Source organism: Numenius arquata, chromosome 6 (genome assembly GCF_964106895.1).
Source record: "Numenius arquata chromosome 6, bNumArq3.hap1.1, whole genome shotgun sequence".
NCBI lineage: Eukaryota > Metazoa > Chordata > Aves > Charadriiformes > Scolopacidae > Numenius > Numenius arquata.
In genome coordinates this window covers 66,112,966-66,139,703 of record NC_133581.1, presented here as the reverse complement: position 1 = coordinate 66,139,703, position 26,738 = coordinate 66,112,966, and the positions used below count along the sequence as shown (strand labels likewise).

Sequence of the window (26,738 nt, the reverse complement as noted above, 5' to 3'; positions counted from 1 at the left end):
CGCCCCGCTAACGGCGGCTTAAGTGCCCCGCTCAGAAATCCCTCCTTAACCAGAATTTATTGCGCAGCGTTGAAGAGCGAGCAGAGCAGAGCAGGGAAGTCACTAAGAGCTATTTGTTTGAAACTATCCACGTAACCGGAGTTCAGTAGTGAAGAAAGTTGGGTCCAGCAGGAGAAACACCAAGTCCCCGTCAGCTTCCGCTATTTATTTCTGCTTCCAGGTTAAAACTGTGGGAGTCGGAGGAGCTCCACCAGCGGCAACGCTTTCAGCTGAGGGATCAGAATTACCTTTGCCTGGTTTAAAAGAAAGGCCGGTGGAAGAACGTGCGTATTACACCAAGGTCAGCACTGTAAGGAGGAGACCAGGCAGATATTTATTAAAAATATATTATATCTGGCATGCTCCTGCTGCATAAATATATTACAGTCCAGATAAGAGAATGCAGAAGGACCAAGAAGTGAGAGGAGGCCGAGGTTAACACATCAGCTGTTCAGAGAAAGAGGGCAAGAGTTTTTCATCACATGAAAGAGCAAAGAGAGAAGAGGGTTTGGCTCGAAGATGTTCGAGAGACAACTGTGTCCTTAAAGGAAATAATAATCAATGCCTATTTCAATACGCTGCCAGGAAAAGATAGCGTCAGATTCTGCAATCACTGTTCTAAGATATTCTACTCTTAAAGCCAGTGGTTGTTAAACCCCAGGAAGACTCTCACAGGAAAGAATTTCATGCACCAAACCCTCCAGCGGCTGCCGCTCAGGCAGAGCCGCGGATGCACAGAATGCAGGAGCCCGGGGGTGCCCCAGGCTCCCCCCAACAGCCACGGAGGATGAAACAGCGCTTTGAGGAGGGCGGGGGGCAACAGGCTGAGTCCTCCCCCCAGAAGGTGCCCTCGCATCAGAAACAGGAGGATACAGGCAGCGCTAGCCCGATCGGCATCTCATTATAATAATAATAATTCCTGAGGTAAGGACAGGACAGAAAAGCTCAAAGATGAATAGTTTTATAACTCGAAATAGGCAGGAAATACACGACATTATACAAAAATAAAAATATTCCAGGTTGTAGCAAGAACATGCGCTCATTGGATACAGCAGGTAAAACCAACAGACGCTCCGCAGAACTTACGGTGCGTGATGACAGCACCCATAAAACGTTACAAAATATTTTAATAAGTTCCACTACAAAATACTACAGGTATTCGTTCGCTCCGAACACAGCGCGAGGGTAACAGACTGCATTCCAGATAATCTCCGCAGGGTTTTTGGTTAATATCATTTACACCTTTTGAATTTCGAGTCACTCTTCATTTTTCCCCAGAGGGAGAAAGGGGAGAAAATACAATCAGGTCATTGAGTGCTTCGGCTGCTGCCAACTTCTGGGCTTGGCTCCTGAGCGGAGTGAAGGGAATCTCAGCGGCCGGCATTGGCTGCGGGAGAAATCGGAGTGGGAATTAAGCTTTTGAGGAACAATTACCCTCTCTGCAAAACACCGCTGCAGTGAGACAGGACATCAGCTAATAGCAAATTCCCCTCTCACTGATGACATCTACATAAAGAGCAGACACGTGTGCTGCCTTCGATACGGTACTGATTCAAAGCAACAGCCACAGGTCACAAAATCCCATACCACTGTAAGCACCAGGGCTTTCCTAAGGGAAATTTTCCAAGCTTATTTCCAAACATAAGAATCATAGAATTGTCCAGGTTGGAAGGGACCTTTAAGATCCTCTAGTCCAACCATCAACCTAACTCTGATAAACCATCACTAAACCATGTCACTAAGCTCTATGTCAACCCGGCTTTTAAATACCTCCAGGGATGGTGCCTCAACCACTTCCCTGGGCAGCCCTTTCCAAGGCTTAATAACCCTTTCCGCATAGCAATTTTTCCTAATATCCAATCTGAACATCCCCTGGTGCAACTTGAGGCCATTTCCTCTTGTCCCATCGCCTGTGACTTGGGAGAAGAGACCAACCCCTCCTGGCTACACCCTCCTTTCAGGGAGTTGTGGAGAGTGAGAAGGTCTCCCCTCAGCCTCCTTTTCTCCAGGATGAACACCCCCAGCTCCCTCAGCCGCTCCTCACAAGACTTGTGCTCCAGACCCCTCACCAGCTCTGTTGCCCTTCTCCGGACCCGCTCCAGCACCTCAATGTCTTTTTTTTTTTTGTACTAAAGGGCCCAAAACTGAACCCTCGAGGCAGGGCCTCACCAGCGCCCACCAGAAGTGAATACATGGTCCATTTCAAGCAGTAATCCGTATTTTAAAGAGGACTTCCCACATGAGACCGAGGAAACTGTTAACACCTAAATTATTTTAACAATTTGAAGGGTTTTGCACACCTGCTTTTCCCTGTTGAATCTTACTTTGAAAGAAAGATCAAGCTATAAGGAAAAAGCGATGGGACAGACCTGGAAAACTCCAAGAAGGAGGTGGAAGGAAAAGACCAGACCATTCATTATGTCAGGAAATATTTACAAGGAAATCCATCAGAAATATAATGTAAAGGATCAATCTGACAGGAATCAGACATATGCCTGTTACAAGTGTCTTGATTGATCCTACAACTCATAGAATCATAGAATCGTTCAGGTTGGAAAAGACCCTTTGGATCATCGAGTCCAACCATCTACCCTACTCTACAAAGTTCTCCCCTACACCATATCCCCCAACACCACATCTAAACATCTCTTAAACACATCCAGGGATGGTGACTCAACCCCCTCCCTGGGCAGCCTATTCCAGTGTCTGACCACTCTTTCTGTGAAAAATTCTTTCCTAATGTTCAGTCTAAACCTACCCTGTTGGAGCTTGAAGCCATTCCCCCCCGTTCCATCATTAATTACCTGTGCGAAGAGACAAGGATCACGTGCAACAAGGAATCATAGAATGGTTAAGAGTCGGAAGGGACCTTAAAGATCATCGAGTTCCAACCCCCCTGCCATGGGCAGGGACACCTCCACTAGAGCAGGTTGCTCAAAGCCCCATCCAGCCTGGCCTTAAACACTTCCAGGGATGGGGCATCCACAACTTCCCTGGGCAACCTGTTCCAGTGCTTCACCACCCTCACAGGAAAGAATTTCCTCCTAATATCTAATCTAAATCTCCCCTCTTCCAATTTAAAACCATTACCCCTTGTCCTGTCACTACATCTCCTGACAAAGAGTCCCTCTCCGGCTGTCCCGTAGGCTTCCCTTCAGGTATTGGACGGCTGCTGTGAGGTCTCCCTGGAGAATAACAGTGTGAGCCTGAGCAGGGAGACAGGCATCGGGGCTTGGGTTTAGAGTCATTGACATGAACCGGCTTGTTACAGAGTTCAATTTACTTTGTGATTCTGTAGGAAAGGTTAACAGTTCCGTAACACGCAGATTGTCACAGTCAAACCTGAAGGTCAACTTACCACATCAAAAGGATTTCCGGCAATGGGTGTCAAACCGCTACATGAAACATCTGAAAAATAAGAATATTTCTTTTTTTTTAAAAAAAAAGTTAGTCTGATGCTGCCTGAGCTGAAAAGAACAGTATTGTTTTCTGCATTTATTGAAAAAACACCCCAAACCCTAAAGTGTCTGTATTTACTTCAAGTCTTTCATATTGGCTTTCTCCCCCATGTATCACGTGGAAACTACACATAAATCAACCCAGCTACTATGATGGTGATTTCAAAGAGTAGTATTTACTCTCTCATAAAACTTTATAATAATCCTAAGGCTCCAGCAGCCCCACACAAACTATACGAAGCAGCTTTAAGGTGTTTGATACCCGTTTGATGTATTTTTGGTTCTCCAGACTGAGCAAAGTCCGTCTCTGTGGGGGTCTCCTTCTCCGGACTGCGCATGACAATATCTTGTCCTTCTGGTTCTGCAGCACATAGTTCCATCTCTTCAGTCTCATCCGTTACTTTTAATTCACTGCTGGAATTTTCCAGCACCTGAAAAAGAGGAATTTTCACTGTTCCTAGTCCTCTGAGAGGCTAAGGTGTCTGCAGTAGCTACATTTGCTTCCCAGAGAGGGAAAAGGAAAGCATTAGTGAAATCAGATGGACGTGAGGCAGCACCTATGACACTAGAAGTGTCTTCTGTCTGCAATAAATTATATTATGCAAACCAAGTCCATACATCTAATCTGCAGTTTTTATAGACAATTCAGGAGAGGTGGGGTTTTAACTCCAAGAACTGCACAAAGGACAGGCAGGAGAAGGCTCGCAGCTTAACAAAGTGATCCATTTCACATTAAGTATTTCACAGAATCACAGAATGATATGGGGTTGGAAGGGACCTCTGGAGATCATCTAGTCCAAACCCCCTGCCAAAGCAGGTCCACCCAGAGCAGGTTGCACAGGAACGTGTACAGGTGGGTTTTGAATGTCTCCAGAGAAGGAGACTCCACCACCTCTCCGGGCAGCCTGTTCCAGGGCTCTGCCACCCTCACAGTCAAGAAGTTCCTCCTCATGTTTGGATGGAACTTCTTATGGTCAAGTTTGTGCCCATTTCCTCTTGTCCTGTCCCTGGGCACCACCGAAGAAAGACTGGCCCCATCCTCCTGACACCCACCCTTTAAGTATTTATAGGTGTTGATCAGATCCCCCCTCAGCCTTCTCTTCTCCAGACTAAAAAGACCCAAGTTCCTCAGTCTTTCCTCATAAGAGAGATGCTCCAGGCCCCTGATCATCTTTGTAGCCCCCCTGCTGTACCCTCTCCAGCAGTTCCCTGTCCTTCTTGAACTGGGGAGCCCAGAACTGGACACAGTGCTCCAGATGGGGCCTCACCAGGGCAGAGCAGAGGGGGAGGATGACCTTCCTCCACCTGCTGGTCACACTCTTCCTGATGCACCCCAGGATGCCATTGGCCTTCTTGGCCACAAGGGCACATTGCTGGCTCATGGTCATCCTGTTGTCCACCAGGACTCCTAGGTCTTTCTCCTCAGAGCTGCTCTCCAGCAGCTCAGCCCCAAACACCCTCATAAGCTTGGTAATATCTTAGAGAGTATAAAGGAATTTCTTCCATGTCAAAGAAGATTTTGAACTTAAAGTGCAAAAAACATTCCAAGGATGTTCTCTAATGAGACTTTACCTCAAGGAAAATCTATCAGCAATACTGAAAGTTAAAGATTATCACAGTTTTCCCCAGGGAGCGACCTCATGAACAAGAAGTTTCTCATTTGACAGGGAAAGGATTAAGTAAAAGGCATGAGAATAAATCAGTAACCAAGATTATTATTTTAATATGTATACGGGGAAGTAAGGGGAGGAAATGACTGCTGTAGTCATGCACAGATCCAAGCAGTAACAAATAAAATTAAGATATTCCGTTTCCAATGGAAGGTACTAAAGGGTGATTAACTGCCCAGCACTGGCTTTCATCGAGTAGCGCAGTGAATCATGGAATCCTATAAACTCTGGAGGCAACATTCCTGTGTTTTTAACGCTGCTCAAACACAGGCAGGTCACCAAGTCCTTACACATTTCAGGGCGTGGATTCCTGAACTCTGATACTTGCCTTGGTAACACTGTTCTTTAACAGTGTTTCTTCTTAACCTTTAAACAGTGTAAGAGCCCTACGCTCTGCTATGGCAGCGTGAGGACCCAGAGAGAGAAATACCACTGTTGCCTTTAGTCATAGTACCCAAATGCAAAAGAATTTTATAAAAATTCACACCTGAAAACAGCGGCTTTTAAAGGAGCATTGCTCGCCCAAGCGACAAGCGTCCTCAGACAGCAGCCAACAACAGAGAGCTCCCAAAGAGCTAGAGAAGGTCCCCAAACTGCAGCAGTCCCTATCTATGTCCATACTGAGAAGGACAAAGCACCAGCCTGAGGAATACAGATCTCAATGGGGGTTTTATCAGAAATCCAAATGTCTGATGCTAATAAAAATAACTTATTTTGTTAATAATAAACTATTTAAAGCACATAAATTAACTATGCGTGACCTACCTTAGTTCCCTCTGCTCTGCCAGCAACAGGACTCTGTTCTACCGAAATGCTGAAAGAGAAACCAAAACGTTTTCATTCTTCTCCATCACCTTCATCAATCACCTTCAATCATCTTCTGACTTATCCAACTGCTCTTACAATTTGTTGTGCAATTACACTCGCTTCTTTGGCACTGGTCAGCTATATCAAATTTTCTGGATAAAAACCAAACTACCCCAGCAGCAAAATTACATTTGGGCAAAGCTCTTGATGTTTGCTTGAGGGAAGGAAAATACACAAGGACTTTGCAAACCTTTATCACTGTCAAACTGGGAGGTACATTTAATGGGTATTAATTCTTTCATTTAAAACTATCAAACTCTTTGTACAAAAAGTTAATTAAAAGCTGCTCGAATGTGTCTACCTTTGTTCAAGATAAACAGCGGGGAGTTCTTCCAGTGGAGGAGTTTTTCCAGTGGGAAATTGGTGCATTTTCAGATTTTGTGCTGGGTGGAAGCCCTCGAGCACGGGCGTAGCTCGATTCGCAGTCGCATCCTCAGGGTTACGAAGCTCAGAAGGAACGCTCCGACGCAAAGCTCTGCTGGATGATCTTGGAGTTGCCCGTTTTTCAGAAATCCGCTGGGAAGATCTGCGAGGTGTCTTTGAAAGCACACCTGGGAAAGTGTGTTTAATGTTTCGTTACTACAGCAGTTTCCAGAAGATGAAAGGAACTGTTTGTTTGGATTTTAGCCGGGAACACTATTGCTTTCTGCTTGCCGAATTCTCTTACACAAGTATTATATTGAAATCTTATAGACACTGCAAGAAGAAACTGAAAAAAGGTGGCAAGAGCAGGTCAATAAGTTACAAAACTACCTTAACTCCAGCTAAACCATTTAGTAATGACCATCCCTTCACAAAGAACCTGGAATAATGAGACTTGCTGCTCTTATTAAAAAGTCCATCTGGTGAAAGCTGTCATTAATTTCCACCTTTCACATTAGATAATTTTAATAGAATTAAAGTTACACAGATTCAGAATTGATTCTTATAAAAGATTCCCTGCTAGAGCTTGCTTAAACCCAGCTTTTCAGAAGGTCTCCTCTGCTAACACAAGGCATATGAAGGAACTGCTAGTCTTGTGATGAGGAAAGAGAGGGAAGAGGTCTACACAAAAAATAAAGTGGGAAATTCAAAGTCAACTTATGAGCTAGAAATGGGAGAGAAGCAGAGCAGCTCCCACAGAATCAAGGATTACTGAAAATACTGGCTTTGCATAGATTGCGATCAAGATAGATACTGAAAATAAACTTCTATTTTGAGCATCTGCTCAAAAAAAAAAAGCTAATAAATTGAACTTACATTACAAACTTGTTGAACATGTTGAACACTTGTTCAATGCTTATAAGTATCTAAAGGGCGGGTTGAAGGAGGAGGGAGCCAGACTCTTTTCAGTGGTTCCCAGTGAGAGGACGAGGGGCAACAGGCACAAGTTGGAACATAGGAGGTTCCACTCAAATATGAGAAGAAACTTTTTCACAGTGAGGGTGCCAGAGCCCTGGAACAGGCTGCCCAGGGAGGTTGTGAAGTCCCCTTCTTTGGAGATTTTCAAGACCCGCCTGGATGCAGTCCTGAGTAACATGCTCTGACATGCTCTGGGCAATCCTGCTTCGGCAGGGGAGTTGGACTAGATGATCTTTATGGTCCCTTCCAACTCTAAAAATTCATTGAAATTCAGTGAAACATGAATACAGATTACAGGTATGCTTTATTTGCAGCTTTGAAGACAGCACTACAAGAGATTTAATTTAAAAAATAAAAATAAATCCCAGTTCCTGTCTTACAAGTAGAGGCCATCAGCCTGCAGTGACGTTGAACTGATTTGCCAGCTAAGGCTGGGAACACTCAGATTGAAACCTCGCTGTTAATCACATGCTGAAAATACACGAACCAGCCGCTTTTACCTCTCTAAGCAGAGATTTCATGTTGCCATTATCATTCTAATCAGCACATTCAGGTAGAACAGTTTACTTTGGATCTCTGACATAATTAACCACTAGCTGACATGTTAATCGTGTCCAGTACTGGAGTTGTATCCACTATAAACAGCCCAATTCCTCTCCTCAATGGGGCTGGTTAAACTTTCTTCAATACTCTCAGGTCACAGAAATCGTGATTAAGCTTCACCCACCTGGAAAGGTTTTCACAGGGCTTTCAATCCTGAAAAATCCCGCGTCAAAAACCACTTTCTCTACTTCTGGTAGTTTCTCCTGATGTGTACAATCAGCAGCTCCGTCACGCTTCATTTTATCCCTCAGAGCTGCTTTTACAGCAGCGAGGCGGTTGCGGGCAGCCGTTCTTCCAGCCGCTCCCAGCTTCGGTTTAGACATTCCATTTGGAACAGTCTTCTTCTGAAATTGTAAGAAAGTCTCGGTCACATCTGGAAGCCTTGGATAGAAGCAATTGCACAGGAACATCTACGCAGCTGCTGCCACACTCAGAGACAGCAACAAGCAAGTGACATGCTGGTGACAAAGTCTCTGTTCATCTCCAGAGTCCCCTGGACTGCCACTCAACTATTAAGGTTAGTTTGTGATGATAATATTAAGGATTTTTCATATTAAGTCTGCAGTTCAGAAATACTAAGTACAGCTTTTTTTTCTAACAAATCCAATCAACATTTTTTAAAACAGTGGGATGCAGGGACTCCTAGTGGCAGGGAGATAAAGTAACCACAGGACAGCCACCAGTCAGCCAGTGACATCTCCCCTGGCATTCGATTTTTCAAAGGAAGTTGTGTGTCTTGTACAATCTGCAGGGTTCTGACATTTATGGGCAGCTCACACAGACCCATTCCCTCCAGTTTCTTCTGCCTGGAGTTTCTTACTGACCTTCATATAATTCTTACAATTAGTTGAGCAGTCTCAGGGAAACGGATGGAGTTTAGGCGACATGAATATGACTTGATATTCAATCCATTCTATCTTCCAACCCAAAGAGTGATAAAATAGCTTACATTAAAGCTTATTTTGCAATAAGCACTAACTTATTTTGGATCAGATCCATTTATGTGTAAAGACTTAGTAGTTTAATGCTACCCATGGTGCTGTCCTAATGGGACACTGGTATAATTTAGCACTCAAGGCTCAAAACTGGCAGTCACTGCCCAACTCCAGAGCAGTTTCCTTTTCCATTAAGTCAGTGCCAACACCAGTGGCCCAGTAAAAATATTCTATATCTGATAGGTAAAGCCTCTCTCCTAAATTTAACAGATTTGCCTTATTACATTGCTTTGCTTGCCATTCCCCCTCTACTCTGCACTGGTGAGGCCACAACTGGAATACTGTGTCCAGTTCTGGGCTCCCCAGTTCAAGAGAGACAGGGAACTACTGGAGAGGGCCCAGCATAGGGCAACAAAGATGATTAAGGGATTAGAGCATCTCCCTTATGAGGAAAGGCTGAGAGAGCTGGGACTCTTTAGCCTGGAGAAGAGAAGGCTGAAGAGAGACCTTATTAATGCTTATAAGTGTTTAAAGGGTGGGTTGAAGGAGGATGGAGCCGGAATCTTTTCAGTGGTTCTCAGTGACAGGACAAGGGGCAACGGGCACAAGCTGGAACATGGGAAGTTCCATTCAAATATGAGGAGAAACTTCTTTCCGGTGAGGGTGACAGAGCCTTGGAACAGGCTGCCCAGGGAGGGTGTGGAGTCCCCTTCTCTGGAGATCTTCAAGACCCGCCTGGATTGCAGTCCTGAGTGATGTGCTCTGGGCAATCCTGCTTTAGCAGGGGAGTTGGACTAGATGATCTCTGGAGGTCCCTTCCAACTCTGACAATTCCGTGATTAGCAAAGAGTCCAATAACTCCAAAATAGTCATTGTTAATTCTTAGTTCTAATCTTTCCAGCCAAAAGAGGTAACATCACAAACACCAATTAATATAAGCGCACTTGTGAGATGCAAGGGAGAAGGCTGCACCTAGAAAGTAATTTCACTGAACTTTTAAACATTAACATCTAAAGCAGCCAGACAAGTAGGGCTTTAGAAGGAACAGGTGTTTAAGAAGAGTATTCATCACTGCAATAGCAGCTTATTAGTTATTTTCGATACCTCAATGCACCGTTGAGGCAGACGTGGCAGACAGCCTTCAGGGGCTATTCGTACCTTGACAATGGCTTTGCTTGGGACATCAAGTGGTTGCCACTCATTGTCTTGAAGCTTCTTCAGATTATCAAATTTTTTATTCACATCTTCTATCTATTGGAAATCCAAGAAAAGTCTAGGTTTAATTTTGAAGACTTATCAGATTCACAACAGAACAGCGTTTCATAAAACCAGGTACTAAATTTAAGCAAAGCTATGCATTTAGATACTTCAACCACTATTAAGTATAAAACATTCTCATACAGGTGAGGTGAAGGTCACGGTAACACACACAAGCTTCAGATTAGATGACAAAACTGGTCTCATTTCTGTAGTTTGAAGGTTAGTAGGGGAGGTACAGAATCATTCAGTAAGATTTAACATCTAAAGTGAAGGATCTGGTTTACAACCTGCTCTTGTGCTGAATTTAAGCACTTCGACAACAGCTGCGTTTCAGGAATGTGAAAGAACATATTGTGTAATAGTCTTTACACCAAAAAAGCCTGAGTCTTCCATTCTGTAGGAAACACCTCATGTGAGTTTGTTTGCTCTTTTAAACCGCTGGCCTGAACAGCTTCCTGGTGCTGTCAGTCTGTGCTTCTTCATGACAAACTGGCTCTGCAGCGTTGTCTCCTCCTTGACCGACACTCAATGCAACAGCCTTGCTCTCCTCAGGCTCGGTAATGGAGAGTCTCGCCTCGTTTGGGGGTAAGGCCACACAAGGCTTCGTTATTTACAGAGGACCAGTCACTGCAGTGACAAGTCCTTTACATCCTCCCTGAAACTCAGAGGACATAAACGAAAAACAAATGCAAAAAGGGGCAGAGTTAGCAATTCTACTACTCCAAGCTTCTCAAAAGGAAAAGGTGGGGATGCTCAGGAGAAACTCCGAGTTGCTCCCAGGTAAGCACAGGCAAGCCCTGTTTTTCAAGTTACTGGTTTTAGTAAAGTTCCCCTCATATCTCTGATGTATAAGGAGGTCAAGCTTTCTGTAGGAAATTAAAAACCCTATGACTAGGGCTTTAAAAATAAATCCACCTTTGCGTTTGATTTAACTAGTTACAAATTCCTTTGCCGAGTGCCAATTTACCAATACTGCTGAGAGACATTCTGATAATTTATAATACCGTATTTCATTCTGAAACCAATGGAAGCATCAACAGAGAGAGAGAGGTGAAGGTTTTCTACCACCTAAGCTCACCCCTAAATAAGGTTATTGTAGGTTTTGCATTATTTTCATACTGAAGCCTGGAACCCCTACTTTTCAGGTGAGCTCCAGGAATTTTCCTAAAGCTCCCGGCTTTTGGTCCAGGTAGTGTCTGGTGACACAAAACGGTGACTGTGTCACGAGCTTCAAACCAGAATAAGACATGCCTTCATTCCAGAAAAAACCCAAGATACAGAGGTGACAAGAAGACACAACAGATGAGCAGGTCCATGAATTATAAATTGTGGTGTAGCAGCTGGTATTATTCACTGTCAGAAAGTGTTAAACAAAGACCTGTGTTTCTTATACATATATAAAAAAGGTATCAGAATCTGAATATTGAAAAAACAAAAGAGTTTCAATCCATTGCTTGTAAATAACCTCAACTTGATTCTAGTAGGTTAACAAGTAGATACCTGAAAATTAACCATGTCCCAAAATCCATCTAAGTCTGTACACGTCGTTTCTTTTTCACCTCGTTTGAATTCACAATTATCCACCAGTCCTTCAAACTGTTTAAACCTTTCTGCTATGAGCAGTCTTGTCTGACCAGTTGTGGTGCGAATAAGATCTTTAGCTGACAGCAACAAGAAAACAATAAAGAAAACGTTTGAATCTTTGAATATTCATCATTGCACAATTGCTTTAAATAATTATTTGGAGAGTCTGGAATTTGTTCATTGATTGAACTATGTTCATCTATTGCAGACCTGCCGTACAATTCAGATGGAGCACAGCTATCAATTGAACTGCTCTAAATTTGCTTCTCTCAAAAAAATGTATGTTAACTACCTCTTTAAATCTTTCAGATAAGCATTGGTGAGTCATCTTCATTTTCGCAGGTAAGGACATTTATTCTACATTAAAGTCTAATTTTATTTTTTAAAATCAGCTTGGTTAAAGTTCATACATTTAAATACACTTAAAACTGACAACAGAAAAACTATTTTGATATGCACTTTGTTCATTTTAGTGGCAAGCACCATCATGTCAAGTACTACACCTAAGTTTTAGTATTGGGAGTTAAAGCACGCCTTTTTGTCTTGAGCCAGATACAACTCGAAACTTTATCTAGTACAATTTTTAATAAGTGCTGTAGACAGTGCTATTCTGCAAATATATTCAAATACACCTACTCCCCCTCCATCCCCTTCAGTTACCTTAACACCCCTTCTAGTGCCTATTACAGTTTAGTCTTACCATCCTCTGGGATGTCCAGCTCAAATTTTCCATCCCACTGGAGGCACTGAGACGTCAGCCTCTCTGTCTCAGACCGAAGAATATTTCTAGAAATAAAGGGAGAGTGAAAAAAACCCAAGTGTTTGGAGAATATTCTAACTGCTGTCACTGCTTCTGACTGTAAATGATTCCTATCCTTTTGCTTTGAGAGAAAGCATAAGAAACTCTGTCTGCGAGCAGAAGCCATGAGACTTTGCTGACTGAGATGTAATTTCTCTTCTACCGCTTTCAAGCTTGTTTTCTTTAGGATGAAGTGTTAGTATGCAAAATTTTATATTCTTCACTTACACAACAAAACCAAAGGGAAGAGTCCCCCTGCACTCGGCACTGGTGAGGCCCTACCTCAAGTACTGCGTCCAGTTTTGGGCCCCTTACCACAAAAAAAAAAAAAAAAAAAAGACATCGAGGTGCTGGAGCGGGTCCAGAGAAGAGCAACGAAGCCGGTGAGGGGTCTGGAGAACAAGCTGGGGGTGTTCAGCCTGGAGAAAAGGAGGCTGAGGGGAGACCTTCTCGCTCTCTACAACTCCCTGCAAGGAGGGTGTAGCCGGGGGGGTCGGTCTCTTCTCCCAAGTCACAGGCAATAGGACAAGAGGAAATGGCCTCAAGTTGTGCCAGGGGATGTTCAGATTGGATATTAGGAAAAATGTTTCCATAGAAAGGGTTATTAAGCCTTGGAAAGGGCTGCCCAGGGAAGTGGTTGAGGCACCATCCCTGGGGGGATTTAACAGCCGGGTTGACATAGAGCTTAGTGACATGGTTTAGTGATGTTTTTTTGTCAGAGTTAGGTTGATGGTTGGACTAGATGATCTGAAAGGTCCCTTCCACCCGAGACAATTCTATGATAGGAATGTCTGCCTACTCAGGTCACTGCTGGCACACACCAACCATCGAAAGTTAATCCTTACAAGATGTCTCATCACTCATGTTAAGGACCTCCAAGCAAACAACAGCGAACTGAAACACAAACCTGAAATAGGGCACATCATGCTCTTCCTCTCTTATATCATCTGACTTCACCTCAAGCGCTGTTATATCTGTAGAGACGGGAATTGTTTCACTTGATCTCTGAATGGGAGTTTTCTCATCTGATTCACTTGCTGAAAAATATGAAAGGCGTTTGTTCAGAATCTGGTGAAAACTAAAAACATAAGAGCAATAAACTAAATGCAAAACTTCCCACCTTTTTCTCCTTTCAAACTTGTAGTGGTTTCCTGCTCTTGAATGCTGTCACCAGCAGGTGAAACTTGGCTTGTTAAATTGGGCTCTGGTGCTTTAGCTTCACTGGATTTTTCAATTATATTACTGGAAGCAAACAAAAGGTACTTTTAGGAGTTAAGACACTTCGAGAAACTGACATGAAATCCAGCCAGATACAAGAAAATGCCCCATTTGGTAGGCTGTCTTACACTCAACACTAGAGAATGCCAGCAGTTCCTATTAATACATCTCTGTATAGATATATATGGCAGAAGTCCCCGATATATGGAGCTGCTTTATTTTAAGGCATAGACAGGATTATAGATTGTATAGCTTTCTTTGCTGTTGTATTAAGACCACATTTGATTAAGCAATGATAACAACCATGATAATCAGGTGTTTACAGAATCCCAGAATGCTATGGCATTGGAAGGGACCTCTGGAGATCATCTTGTCCAACCCCACTGCCAAAGCAGGTCCACCCAGAACAGGTTGCACAGGAACTTGTCCAGGTGGGTTTTGAACGTCTCCAGAGACAGAGACTCCACCACCTCTCTGGGCAGCCTCTTCCAGGGCTCTGCCACCCTCAAAGTCAAGAAGTTCCTCCTCATGTTTAGGTGGACCTTCTTATGTTCAAGTTTGTGCCAATTTCCTCTTGTCCTGTCCCTGGGCACCACTGAAAAAAGACTGCCCCCCTCCTGTTTAACATCACAACAGTTTGTTACATCATCTCTATAGAAAGATGATGCTTTTCTGTATCATCACAGAGAGGTTCACTTGCATTTTAGGCCATTAGAAGAAAGAAACTTACACTGGAGATTTTGAAAAATCCCAGAAGGCATTAGGTGTCAAAAATGCATTTGCCCTAGAAGGAGTCATGGGGGTAACTTTGTAAGTTGCTAAGCCAGTTAATGGCTGAAACACAAAGTTTTGAGGTGCAAAAGAGCGTGTTCTGGGTCTCCCTGAAGCAGAATTGGTTTTGTTTTCCACTGAGGTTTGTTCCTGCTGAAGTTCTACCGACACTGAATGTTTAGAATCAGCTGCAGATTCTTCCATCACTGCAAACAGTTGAGCATTTTTATCCCCTTCATCTTTAGAAGGAATTACCTGTAACAGCACAAATAGACAAAGCAAACGCTATGTTATCAAATCAGTAAAGTGTTCACTATTAGGCAAGGGCTGAATTACAACATGACTGTCTGAAAGCCACCAGGAAGGGAACAGTTTCAGGTAAGTCACTTTCTACATCAGCATACCTGTGCAGAAACCATGATTTACCAATAAGCCCAGCTGGTTTTGACACCAGTGAATCATTCTAGGAACAGGGAGAGCACTTCACTCTAAGGAATGCAACAACCCATTGAAGGGGCTAAAGTAGCAGAACACCTCACCTACCAAAAAACTAATTCAAATCAGCAAATGCTTGCTCACATTTCTAGAAAAAAAAAAAATGCATTAAGGTGATAAGAGCAGAGTTACTGGCTCCAAATCCAACTAGGCCAGTTGAATAATCACAGTTTATACACATGCTGTAATCCAAAGAGAGAAGAACAAGCTAAAACAAGCTGATAGCTGAGGAATGCAGCTCAAGACAAGGAGAAGTGCAGTTGGGACCACAGAATGTCGTTCAAAGAGGAGAAAAAGTTAATCAATACATTAAGTCCACATTCTTATGAGATGAGTGACTAGATATGCGCTCTGTAGGACTTTGAGATCCCTGTACTGAGATACTGTTAGCTCAAACCAGCCAAAAGAGCTTAGAATGTTTCTTCTAGAAAATATGCATCTTCAGTCCACTGAAAGTCTTGTTATAGTTTAGATATCCCTGCTTGGAATGTAAGCCTTGAATTCAACTTTTAACACACTTGTAATGAGATGACTGAGGTTACAGCAAGAGTTTACCGACTGGCAGCACAAAGCAACACCTGCCCATGAAGAGGTACTTATCGAAACGAAGATAAAGTGCCTCTTACCTCCTGTCAGTGAGCGTGATTGCACCAGTTTTAAGAGAATATTGGGGCACAGCTTCAGTTATAGGAGCAGGAACGGAGATGGAAGGCATGAGGGAGACATGAGGTGAGTGGGAATGGTGGAGCACAAAGAAGGAGAAAAATCATGGATGGTTTTTGCACAGGACTCTCAGCGCATGAACACACACACAAATTGTTTGGGAACCTGGGTCGGAGAGCTACGAGGAATTCACGTGCTGCTCTCTCCATATAGAGGCAGAAAAGCTTTGTTATAGCAGTGACACCAAGAACGACAATGACTGCCTTTAATTCTGATAAATCATGTCTACCTTGCAGAGAGAATAACTTTTTATTCTCTCCAGCTTCATTTTTTGGTGGTTCAAAACCTAAAAGTGCATTTATTTCTTAGCTTCTAGAGTCTCAGCAGGAAAAGGACACATTCAGACTATGTTTCAAAGAGTAATGAACTGCACAAAATTTACAAACACTAGATAAAACCAGCAAACTAAGCAGGCCTTTTTTTTTTTAACTAGTTGAACATCAGACATGAGATATGTCACCTAACAACTTCTTGTCTAATTTAAATCATTGTCCAGATCTTGAGTAGGAATCAAGTCATCCATATGAGCAGACTAAATTTGATCTTAATTTTAAAAATATGGCAATATAAATACATACAAGTTCTTCCCAACATCTAGCTTATTAGTGAACTTATTACTTCTATGCTTGAACACAACTATATTTGAGCTACAATCACATTACAATTTGTTATTGGCTCTTAAATCAGTTTTATTACTTTTCCATGTCAAATATTAAATGACCTACCTCCTTGATGTCAGGTTTGACTGCTTTCTTCTGCTTTCCTACATTTGCTGTCTTTCTCTGTGACTGGTTACCTAGAGTAAGAGAAACTCCCAAAGGTCAAAAAGGCATGTGATTAAGACAATCTTTCACCAAAAGATTGCCACAAAAAGTCCAGTGGTTAAAGACAGGGAGAGACTGTTTTGTTTCTTGAGTGGGAGGTGGCCAGGGGGCAGACACCTATTGCAAAAGTCCATTCAGAAGAAAACCTGGCCTAGGATTTAACACTCTATTAGATCTATCGTCAAGAAAGGAAAACAGATTCATTAAGTCATTAATCTTTAGATGTTGTCATACACTAAAAATAAAAGTCACCTTGTTTCCTTAAAGGCTGCTAAGTGTCAAGCCAATCTGAGTTCACATTTTTAATTTCTGTATGGCATAGGATTTCTAAGGGTGAGTTGAAATCAATACTAACGCAGCTGTGCTTTCAGCTTAGGGGTTAAATTCTCTCTCACCTGTAATACAAGGGACACTCCAAAACATTCCAGAGAATATCCTGAGAACAAGAATATACACCACTAAAAATTTCCCCTTCAGTATCCATCATATTCCTCTATTCCAGTAAACAGAGAAACGTGGATGAAGAGAAATTATGGATCTGAAGAACATGGGCTCTCATCTCTTCCAGAGGCATCTGTTCCTGATCACAGGCTTAATAATCATATGTCTTTAAACAGCGATACACCAAACTGGCAAACCTTTACCAGTCTGGTTTTGTTCTTTCAGTTTATAATTACCATATGGATATTGATGCTCCACACTGATGGGTTTTATGGGAAACTGTCCAATGTTGGTTTCAAAATCTTGATTTAAATATTAAAATAGAGTTCCAGATGAGAGTGTAAGTGATGTAGTATTTAGTCCTTTCCTTACATGACGATTTGGCATGATTTACATACAGTCTATCTATCCAGAGGAGATAGTTACACAGCAGAAGGTAGTGTGCTAAGACAGTTCAGAACAAGCTGATTTGTGTCTCTACAGCACAGAGTGATATAAGCAAGATCCTAAAGACAATGGAGCTCTCTATCATTTGACAGCGAGTCCAACAACAGCATGTAAATGTACAGATGTTGTTGCCAGTCCTCGCATGTCCAATACTATATGGTATCTCTTTACAGCACGCTGTTCCAAATGCTTATCTATCAGGCTTGACTGTACTCACTGCCTCCCTTACCAGCAGTAGCCGCAGCTGCTGTTGTTTTCAGCATCTGCCCAGCTGCAGAGGAGGCTGATCTGGTGATTCTCATGTTTGAGGTCATCTGAACAGCAGGCTGCAACACTGTAAGAAATGTTAATTCCAGAGATTGCAAAGCTTAATAAGAAGCTGCTTCCAAATAACATAATTGAAAGTTTCCATTTTGTAGAAATCAGAAAAGTGCGTGAGCAATTATTAACTGGATTAGTTTGCTAGAATTAACAGAGGGTTGGGGTTTTTTTGTCAGCTCGGTGCTAAACAGGGCCAGCACAGCTGAGCCTTGGCATCAAGGCAACGCTCTGAAGGATCTCGATTGAAGAAGGTTTTGTTGTACAGTATACCTCCAGGACCTAATAAAATCAAGGTCCCTGTGTGCCAGACGCCATGTACAAGCTTAAGGAACCCTTCTCAATGTCCCCTGCAATCAGAGTCAACATCCTCCCCATTTTACATCATGGAGCTTTTAGAGTAATAACTTGCCACAGTTATTTGCACAAAAGGTGCAAACCATCTGTATAACAAAGTGATGCCCTGGTCATTATATTAAAGTATTCTAAGATCTGAATTTAACATAATCTAATAAAGCGTTCTTAAAATTAAGAGAAACGCCACCCAACATATTTTCTAAAATTAGATTAAGATGTATTACCCATCTTAATATTTTTCAACTTTGTATTTTAGTATACTGTTTTTAATTTCCTTAAAAAAATTATAGCATTCTCCTGCACAGAAAAAAAAAATAAAATTAATGGCAGCTCTTTATTTCACACCCTCCCTTTCTATATCTGCCTGAAATCTATCATCCCCACTCAATTACTGTCAATGCCATTTGCCTTTTTAATGTCATTCTAATTCCACAGAACTGCAGCTTGACAAGCTGGGAAAAAAATTATTAGATAAATAAGTATAATGTTTGATTTAACCAAACATTCACTTCCCTAACAATTTTTAACTAGTGTTTAAATACATATGATATATATTCTTGATTCAGCAAAAAGCATTATCAAGTCTGGTAGACGATAATTAAAAAAAAAAAGTTTTAATTGTTGTATCAAATACTGATAATAGAGCTTTTCAGTATTCATTAAAGGCATGACTGAAATTTATTTAAATTAAGGTCTACTGCTTGCTGATTTAATTAAGTTAACGATGTGAAAGTCATTTACACTCTGAATTACTGAATATCTTGCATTAATGTCAGTATTTCACATGACTTAACCATATCTACTTAAGGCAAGGATCTCACTGTGCTATCAGGAAGAATTTCTAATCAAAGATATTCTAGTCTCTTAAACGAAGGTATCATGGGTTGGGGTTTTTTGTGGGTTTTGTTTTCTTAAGAAACATATGTAATTGTCACATAGAGAATCCAATAACTAAAGAGATACAGAAGGGGCTATTTTAAAATACGAAAACATTAGCTCGTACCTGTCATTTATATAGAAAACAATCACACATTTACTCAGTTGCAATAGTGTGGATCAGAAGATTTGGGTCCTCTCTCCACATTAAATATATATGCTAACATGCTCTACCCAAAGGCTATCCTTTTCCAAACCTCCTTCAATGCTGAGTTACACAAGCAGTTGTATTTAGAGACCCCAGATAACAGCATGTCTGCTGACAGAGAGAAGAAAGACTTCACTGAAGTGTTTACAGCTGATTCAATCAGCTATTCTCCAGGTTACCCACAATAGCAAGGAAAATTCATATTTTACTTGTATCAGCTATTCTTCATCTTTCCAGGTGAAGTCACTTGCTCTTCTGTAATAATAGCAGCTACTATATGTGATATTCTTCTTAGAGACATACAGGAAGCTCTGCACAGCCCCAAATGCTGAAACAGCAACCGTGCAATTCTACCTACTGACCCTTTTTTCTTTTCCCCTCTCCTAGGGTGAATAATCAGTAACCAGGACTGCAGTAAGTATCCTGCACTCCCTTTTCCCAGCCTATAGAGGCAACAAGTACATGCAACACCCAGAGACACACACTTGATAATCTGCCAGTTGCTGCCCTTGTCATAGTTGGTAGGAATGGCTGTCCTGAAAACTCCTCTTTATTTCCTACACACAAAAATTTACTGTGGATCTCTCCCAAAGATGTTCCTTGCCTCCCTCCCATAATGTCACAACTACTGACTTAAGAAAAACGCAACTCATCGTCATCCTTTCAGATTCAGATGTTGGGATCGTACTACTTTCATACCTTTCTTTTTTTCAGCTGCTTTATCTGCATTCATCTGTTTACGTTCTGCTTCTGTAGGACGCACACTGTGCCCGTTGGCACAGACCTACAAGAGAAGAACATTTTTTTGTTAAGTATCATATTTCCAGAAAAGAAGCAGCCTAATTTCTTTCCTCATCTTTCTATCCTAGGGCTCCAGTAAAACAAACGGTCAAATAATTTGGCACAAAGGGCTTTAAAAAATAAAGAGAAATCAAGGATAACTCAGATAGCTCTTTCTGGACATGCGTTACCATGCATTATCCAACTAATTAAGAATTTGTCAGAAAAAGAATGAAGAAAAATATTTAAGAAACAGTTTCAGTTTGCTATGAAACTAGGTGCCAACTACTGCTGCATCTTAGTACATATTATATGTTTTAAAAAAATCAGTTTTCAGGGGAAAAAAAAAGAATCAATATTAACTCAGTTGTCCCTTTGAAAAATTATGAGTGGAAATCCTTCAAATGCATTCAAGTTTTGTAAGGCAAAATTGCTAGATTCAAAATATAGCCTCTTTTACAGATTATTGCTGGTGAAATTCCTCAAAAAACCCTACTCTTTTTATACAGGTAACAGCAGATGGGACTGCTAAGATTCACAGTAAAAATATGCCACCATTGAAGTGATTTTTGAGTGAAGGAACTGACTCTTTATAAAAATCTGCATTCATGACAGACTTGCTGCATTCAAGGCTCTCCAAGCCAAACCCAAAGTATGTAAAATTCAATCTCACCACTACCTCTACTCTAATTTGCAGCCCTTGCTGACTACAGTATTTTGGATTGAAAAGCTGGTCCAGAAGATCTGTGCACTTTGTTTGTACTGACCTAATCAAAGCCTCTGTAGTTCAGCTCAGCACAATGCTCAAACCAGCATAATAAGGTCTATCAGATTGCTGAAAGCTTTTCTCATCTGTCTTTCTCACCAGGGAAACCTCCTTCAAGAGCACTTATCTTGTAAGTATACAACCCTAAGTTATTGTCTGAAGGATAATTGCATCCTTTCCTCTAAATTTATTACTGAAGTTGATAGAAAAAAAACAAACCGTAGAGTGCTTTGATGCAGTTGGTATCAGAGTTTTCTCCTCTTGGTTCTTGGCCTTTGATCGAGTAATCCTCCCGGAGTAAGCAGGAGCTGCCTGGAAACATCCCCAAGGAAACAAGAGTTAATAGAATGGTTTGGGTTGGAAGCGACCTTAAAGATCATCTTGTTCCAACCCTGGCTCCTCCCCGCCCCCCGCCTCAGTCACTGTTAAGAGTGGGCAAGAAGCCTAAATGTGAAAAGCAACGTGCCCATGCAAAATGGGTCAAATGTGTCATTTGAAAAACTTTCCAAGTCAACTGGACAAAATAGGAACAAGTTACCAGTTCTAAAATAACTCAGCCGTTTCATTTGTGGCTAAATCAGTCCAGTTTTTGAACCGAGAACATAAATACAAAAATCAACACATCACTAGCACCATTTCCAGCTTCGTTTAAAAAAAATAAAAATGAGCCAAATTACTCCCTTATTGTTCCTTACTATAAATATTTATCAAGTATTTACAAAATAAAATGTTTATTTGGCAAAACATACACATAATTTTGTATACAAATAGATATTTTGATATTGTATTCTACGTCTACTTCATTGAGGTATTTCTTGTTACTCTTATTACCTTCTCTTTTGGCTTCACTGTCACTGGTTCTTCAGGTACAAGTGAAAGAAACCCAGGCGCAGTTGGTCTGTATAACCCAACTTTAAACACCCCCTTTTTTGCTTTCTCTCTCTGCTCTCTCAGTTTTCGAAGCTCCTTTTCTTCTTTATAGCGCTGGAGCATTTCCTTGCGCTCGTTCATTCTCTTGGTGGCCGCATTTGTAGATTGTTCTGAAGCAAAGATGACAGACAGACACGTTATAAAATCTTGAAGATATTTTTCAGCCAGCAATAAGCAAGTCAGAAAATTTCAAAAAACTTTTTGAAGACAGAAGAGGAACATACAAAGACAAAGAGCAGAAGACTATCTGGAATATGTGCCTGCAAGTTTCAATTAAAGTCTTACAATGCAAACACATGTGATTTATTAGCTTGCTAAAAGCTTAAATTCTCTTAATTGTCTTAACCCTTTCCTTGAAAAGCATATTCAGTGGTAAATTTCAGCTGGCAAATCCACCTCCCCAGATCTGCACCTAAGGGATACTGTCAATTCATATCCATTTTACAGTGTAAAGGCTGTTCCCACAAAGTTACTAATACTAAAGTTAGCACTATAACTACTTATTTAGTTTATTTGTATCAGTTTCTCTATTCAATCACATGTAACGTCATTGAAAGCCAAAGTCTAGCTCTGCTTTAGATACCAGTCCGCCTCAGGCTGAGAATAAATGAGGCAGAAGTTACATGAAAGAATAAAACCTTCAGATGATGCCAAACAAATTTTGTGTCTATCTAAAAAATTAGTATCGACTTAAAGCTATAACTTATTGAAGAAAATAAAGATATAAATTTCTTAAATTTCGTATTTGACATGATCACATAGGGATCACACTGCTTCCTCCAGTAGTCATCCGCTATCAAAATACTGAAGGTGAAAATATTTCTAAAGAAATCTGTTCACATTTTTAAAGATTAACTTAATTCCCTAGGCCATAAGAATCCAGGAGAGCCAGGAAGGTGGAATTCAGTAGATACGCAGGCCCTATTTTTTGGGAGGAAAGATGAGTCGTCAAAAGTAGCAATTTTTAAAATAAAATTTCACCATGCATTTACTCATTTATAATTATATATACCCAATATTAATATACAATTACCCAATTCTAAGCATAATTTAAGCACATGACAGACACCAGTTATATGCTAGATGAGATTTTTAGATCACGATTTTTCACTTCTTGAGCAACAAAGCAACCATTAAGAGACTTCCTGTTGAATATTAATAGCAAAATGCATTTTCCCTTTAGCTGCTGCAGACAAACCAGAGCAAAGCCTCATTTATACCACCAGAGCAGTAAGGATAAAGCTGCAGTAAGACTTTATTTTCTGGATTTTTCTTAACAGTTAGAACTGGTAGTCGTCATTTTTTAAATTAATTGAATTTTCAAAGTACAATGTTGACCACAATTAGGTTCCTGTGCTAATGTTAATAAAACTACTTAAAGACATTCCTAAGAATTAAAAAACGCTTTAAAACCATTCTTTACTTACTCTGTTTCACACTGCTGTTCTCTTGAGAGCACATTTTACTCGTCTCGTTTAGCTGAGAAATTCCCCTCTCTTTTGGGCGCTGAACATTGATGTCTGCCAATCCAAACTGCCTGCCCTTTTCAAACAACTTGTGCCTGTTCTCCTTTTGAAGCATGGATTTTCTGCGAGCGACTTTCGCTCTGAGGGTTTCCGTACTCAAATCCTTTTTGTATCGACTGGCGAACTGGGAGGTTGCAGCCATCTTGATGACCCTGGACAAAAAAAAAAATATCGTGATTAGGGGAAAAAAAAAAAAGCTGTCATGTTTTGGTTTGCCCTTTTCATTAGGGTTTACGCCCCAGGAACAAAGAAAGGCCTAGGTTCTTCTTTTCTGTATGTGTAGCAGAGAAAATGCAAATGACAATTTCAGTAATGAGTCTTCATTATTTCTCTTCATTTTATGCATTCACGGGGCTAGTTTGTTTGTTAATGGTCAACGAGTCTGAAACAGAATTAAGTAGGGGACGCTGTGTCACTGCCAGGGATTGTCCTGCTGGTCTGTTTTCAACACAGATGTTTTTCATGTTAAGGAGACAAGCAAGTAAATGACAAGGTTGTAGGACAATACTGGGAAGCAACCCTGCCACTGAGCGTGTAGATTATACCCTATCTGATGGCAAAGCATTTTTGTTGTGCATCAGAGTATACTTGGCACCATCTCCCAACCCAGTTTCCAGGACACAACCGCAATACAATAGCCTTTATTTCCTTTTTTTTAAATAACCCTGTCTTATCCGTGGTTTTCATGATTTCTTCCCGGAGAGAGGTCAGGACCAGTTCTTGCAATTGGTCTTACTCTGTCACCTCAACCAGGCTCTCTTAAAAATCTCATCTTCCATTACTTAGAGAAAACAGCTTTACAGTAAGGAAGGTGATAGAGCTTAACTAAATAGCCAACAGTTATTCATTGACCAGTAAATTGGCCCATGTACTGAAGTTCTTCATTTCAAGACAGCAAATGTCAATCAAGCTGAAGGAATCATCAGTGAACTGGACTGAAAGGATCAGCCTTGACTAAGGCTGTACAGGATTTCTAAAAGTCAATCCTCTCTCCTTCCATTTGATACCAAAAGCCAAAAACACCACCAGCAGCCTCACTGAAGTCCCCAGATGTCAGAAGAAAAAGAGTACCAAAACAAACAGAAAGAGTACAGGAATAAATAACAATGTACTTGTAAGGTATATATACTTATGGGAAAAAAGGACGCAGGGAGATGATCTGAGCTACCATAAGAAGGAATAAAGACAGTCTGTTCAGATACCACCACCACTGTTGGTGGCAGCTCCTTGTGTCCCAGCTCATGGCAGTATTCATGTACTGAGTAACTTGCAGAGCACCAACAGTACCTGCATAACCATCTGGAAGTGCTTGGAATAGACACTGGAGACAACCGAGGAGTCAGAAATATAAACGGGTATATTTCCCTTCTTTTTTTCCCAATATGTTTGGTGCTGCAGGAGAGGGAATTGGTCACAGAATCACAGAATGATATGGGGTTGGAAGGGACCTCTGGAGATCATCTAGTCCAACCCCCTGCCAAAGCAAGTCCTCCTAGAGCAGGTTGCACAGGAACTTGTCCAGGCAGGGTTTGAACGTCTCCAGAGATGGAGACTCCACCACCTCTCTGGGCAGCCTGTTCCAGGGCTCTGCCACCCTCAAAGTGAAGAAGTTCCTCCTCGTGTTTAAATGGAACTTCTTATATTCAAGTTTGTGCCCATTTCCTCTTGTCCTGTCCCTGGGCACCACCGAAGAAAGACTGACCCCATCCTCCTGACACCCACCCTTTAAGTATTTATAGGTGTTGATGAGATCCCCCCTCAGTCTTCTCCAGACTAAAAAGACCCAAGTTCCTCAGCCTTTCCTCATAAGAGAGATGCTCCAGGCCCCTGATCATCTTTGTAGCCCTTTGCTGCACCCTCTCCAGCAGTTCCGTCCTTCTTGAACTGGAGGGCCCAGAACTGGTCCCAGTGCTCCAGATGGGGCCTCACCAAGGCAGAGCAGAGGAGCAGGATGACCTCCCCCCACCTGCTGGTTGCACTCTTCCTGATGCACCCCTGATGTAAATGAGTAAATGGGAATAAAAAGCTAAACTCAGCTTAAAGCACTCAGAGACAGGGATCTCTTCCACAGAATCCTGGAAGAGCTGGGGTATGTCAGTACCACCTGATTTGTGAACATCTTCCCTTTCACCCTGCATCTCACTTTCCAACTTCCAGAAATTGATTAAAGATGCCAGTTAATTCACAATGATTGCCTTAAACATTGATAAACATTTAACACATTTAAAGGATTTTTGTGCTCTACCTTCTACTTTGAACAGTATTTTCCTGGCTATTGTACTATAAGACCACTTAAGGCCTTCTCCCATGAATAAGCCTCAAGAGCAAGTGATCTGCCTTTCAGTAAGTAATCCTGCTGCAGAATTCATCTGAAGCTTGAAGAGGGAAATATCACATAAGCAGAGATACAAAGAGAGCTTCCCACAAAGGTATTATTAAACTTATATCCCAGGTCAGCAAATGCAATGCAACAGATTACCCACGATCTCTTTGAGCTCATTAAAATTGTATGGCGTGCTCAATGTCCTAAACATCTCTTTAGGACAAAAATACTCGTGTCCTTTTCTTTCCAGGTTATGGTTTCCGAGTAGTGCTTTGCCCCAACAGGAGTCTAGAAGATAATTTGGAATTTAGATTGGGCATAAATGCAAGTAAAGACTAGTAGCAGCAAAGAAACAAGGGGCTTAAATTAAAGATTTAGGACTGGCTAGCATATAGTACCAAAATTAAAGTGAATTAAATCGATAGGATTGATTTCTGTAAGAAAAAAACAGTGAGGGAGAAAAACCACTGAAGAACCACTTTTGACCAGCAACACCACAAAAACCAGAAGAGTGACATGGTTAGGAAAAACACATAGGTGCACAGTTAGCATTTTTAGCCGGAATAGCGACGAAGTAGAGCAGGAATTGCAAATACCAATATTTTTAAAGCAGGAACCCGGCAAGTTTAGGGACTAAGGTCTCGACTCAATGGTTCCGAGACGGGGCCCGGGAGCCACCATAAGCCGAACCCCGCCTTCCAGCCCCCTACTCCCCACGGCGGCTCTGAAGGGCCGCCTCAGGGCTGGTCCCTCGGCCCCTTCTCCGCCACCGCTGCCAGAACCAGACCCCCGCCGCTCCGGGGACCGTTCCCGCCCCCAGCGGCCCCCCCAGGCCCACCATACCTGCACCGACACTACGGTCTCCTCAGTGCAGCCCGCCTCGCCTCACTTTCAAATCTCATCCGCCAACGCTCATTGGCCACTCGCGGCCCACCCGCAAGCTCTCATTGGTCCGCTCAGGGCCGACCGTTGATGGGCAGAGCTGAAGTCGCGGAGCGAGCTGTTTATTGGTCACCCGTGTCACGACGCTTGATTCTCATTGGCTGCGCTGAGCATTTCCCTCCTCTCATTGGCCGACGGGCTGCGGGGCTTGTCGGGCGCGGTCATCCCTTGGTGTCCCGCCCGCCGTGGGGGCGCCGCTCTAAGATGGCGGCGGGGGGAGCGCCTCATGCCGGGCCC

At 42.0% G+C, this 26,738-nt stretch overlaps 1 protein-coding gene across 1 annotated transcript; it reads right to left on the bottom strand.

Annotated features, from left to right (window-relative positions):
• Positions 1 to 985: 985 nt before the first annotated feature.
• On the bottom strand, positions 986 to 26,463 carry DLGAP5 (DLG associated protein 5). Its single transcript, XM_074149076.1, has 19 exons — positions 26,403 to 26,463; positions 23,138 to 23,388; positions 21,612 to 21,820; positions 21,000 to 21,092; positions 19,934 to 20,018; positions 17,705 to 17,809; positions 16,489 to 16,559; positions 14,505 to 14,800; positions 13,677 to 13,798; positions 13,464 to 13,593; positions 12,458 to 12,543; positions 11,674 to 11,834; positions 10,072 to 10,164; positions 8,103 to 8,322; positions 6,336 to 6,585; positions 5,933 to 5,981; positions 3,760 to 3,928; positions 3,398 to 3,447; positions 986 to 1,426 (listed from the first exon to the last, which is right to left on the bottom strand). Exons 2-19 carry the CDS (start codon positions 23,376 to 23,378, stop codon positions 1,304 to 1,306), a joined length of 2,553 nt encoding a protein of 850 aa, XP_074005177.1. The 5' UTR covers positions 23,379 to 23,388; positions 26,403 to 26,463; the 3' UTR covers positions 986 to 1,303.
• Between the last annotated feature and the right edge of the window lie 275 nt (positions 26,464 to 26,738).

What these genes read in the sequence shown, in the direction of transcription:
- DLGAP5 (XM_074149076.1), bottom strand. Translation starts at nt 23,378, where the DNA reads ATGGCTGCAACCTCCCAGTTCGCCAGTCGATACAAAAAGGATTTGAGT. An exon ending in TCAAACCTGACATCAAGGAG is followed by an intron (nt 14,801 to 16,488) that starts GTAGGTCATTTA and finishes GTGCTGTTACAG; the next exon opens with GTAATTCCTTCTAAAGATGA. An exon ending in CCGGAAATCCTTTTGATGTG is followed by an intron (nt 1,427 to 3,397) that starts GTAAGTTGACCT and finishes TTTCTCCCGCAG; the next exon opens with CCAATGCCGGCCGCTGAGAT.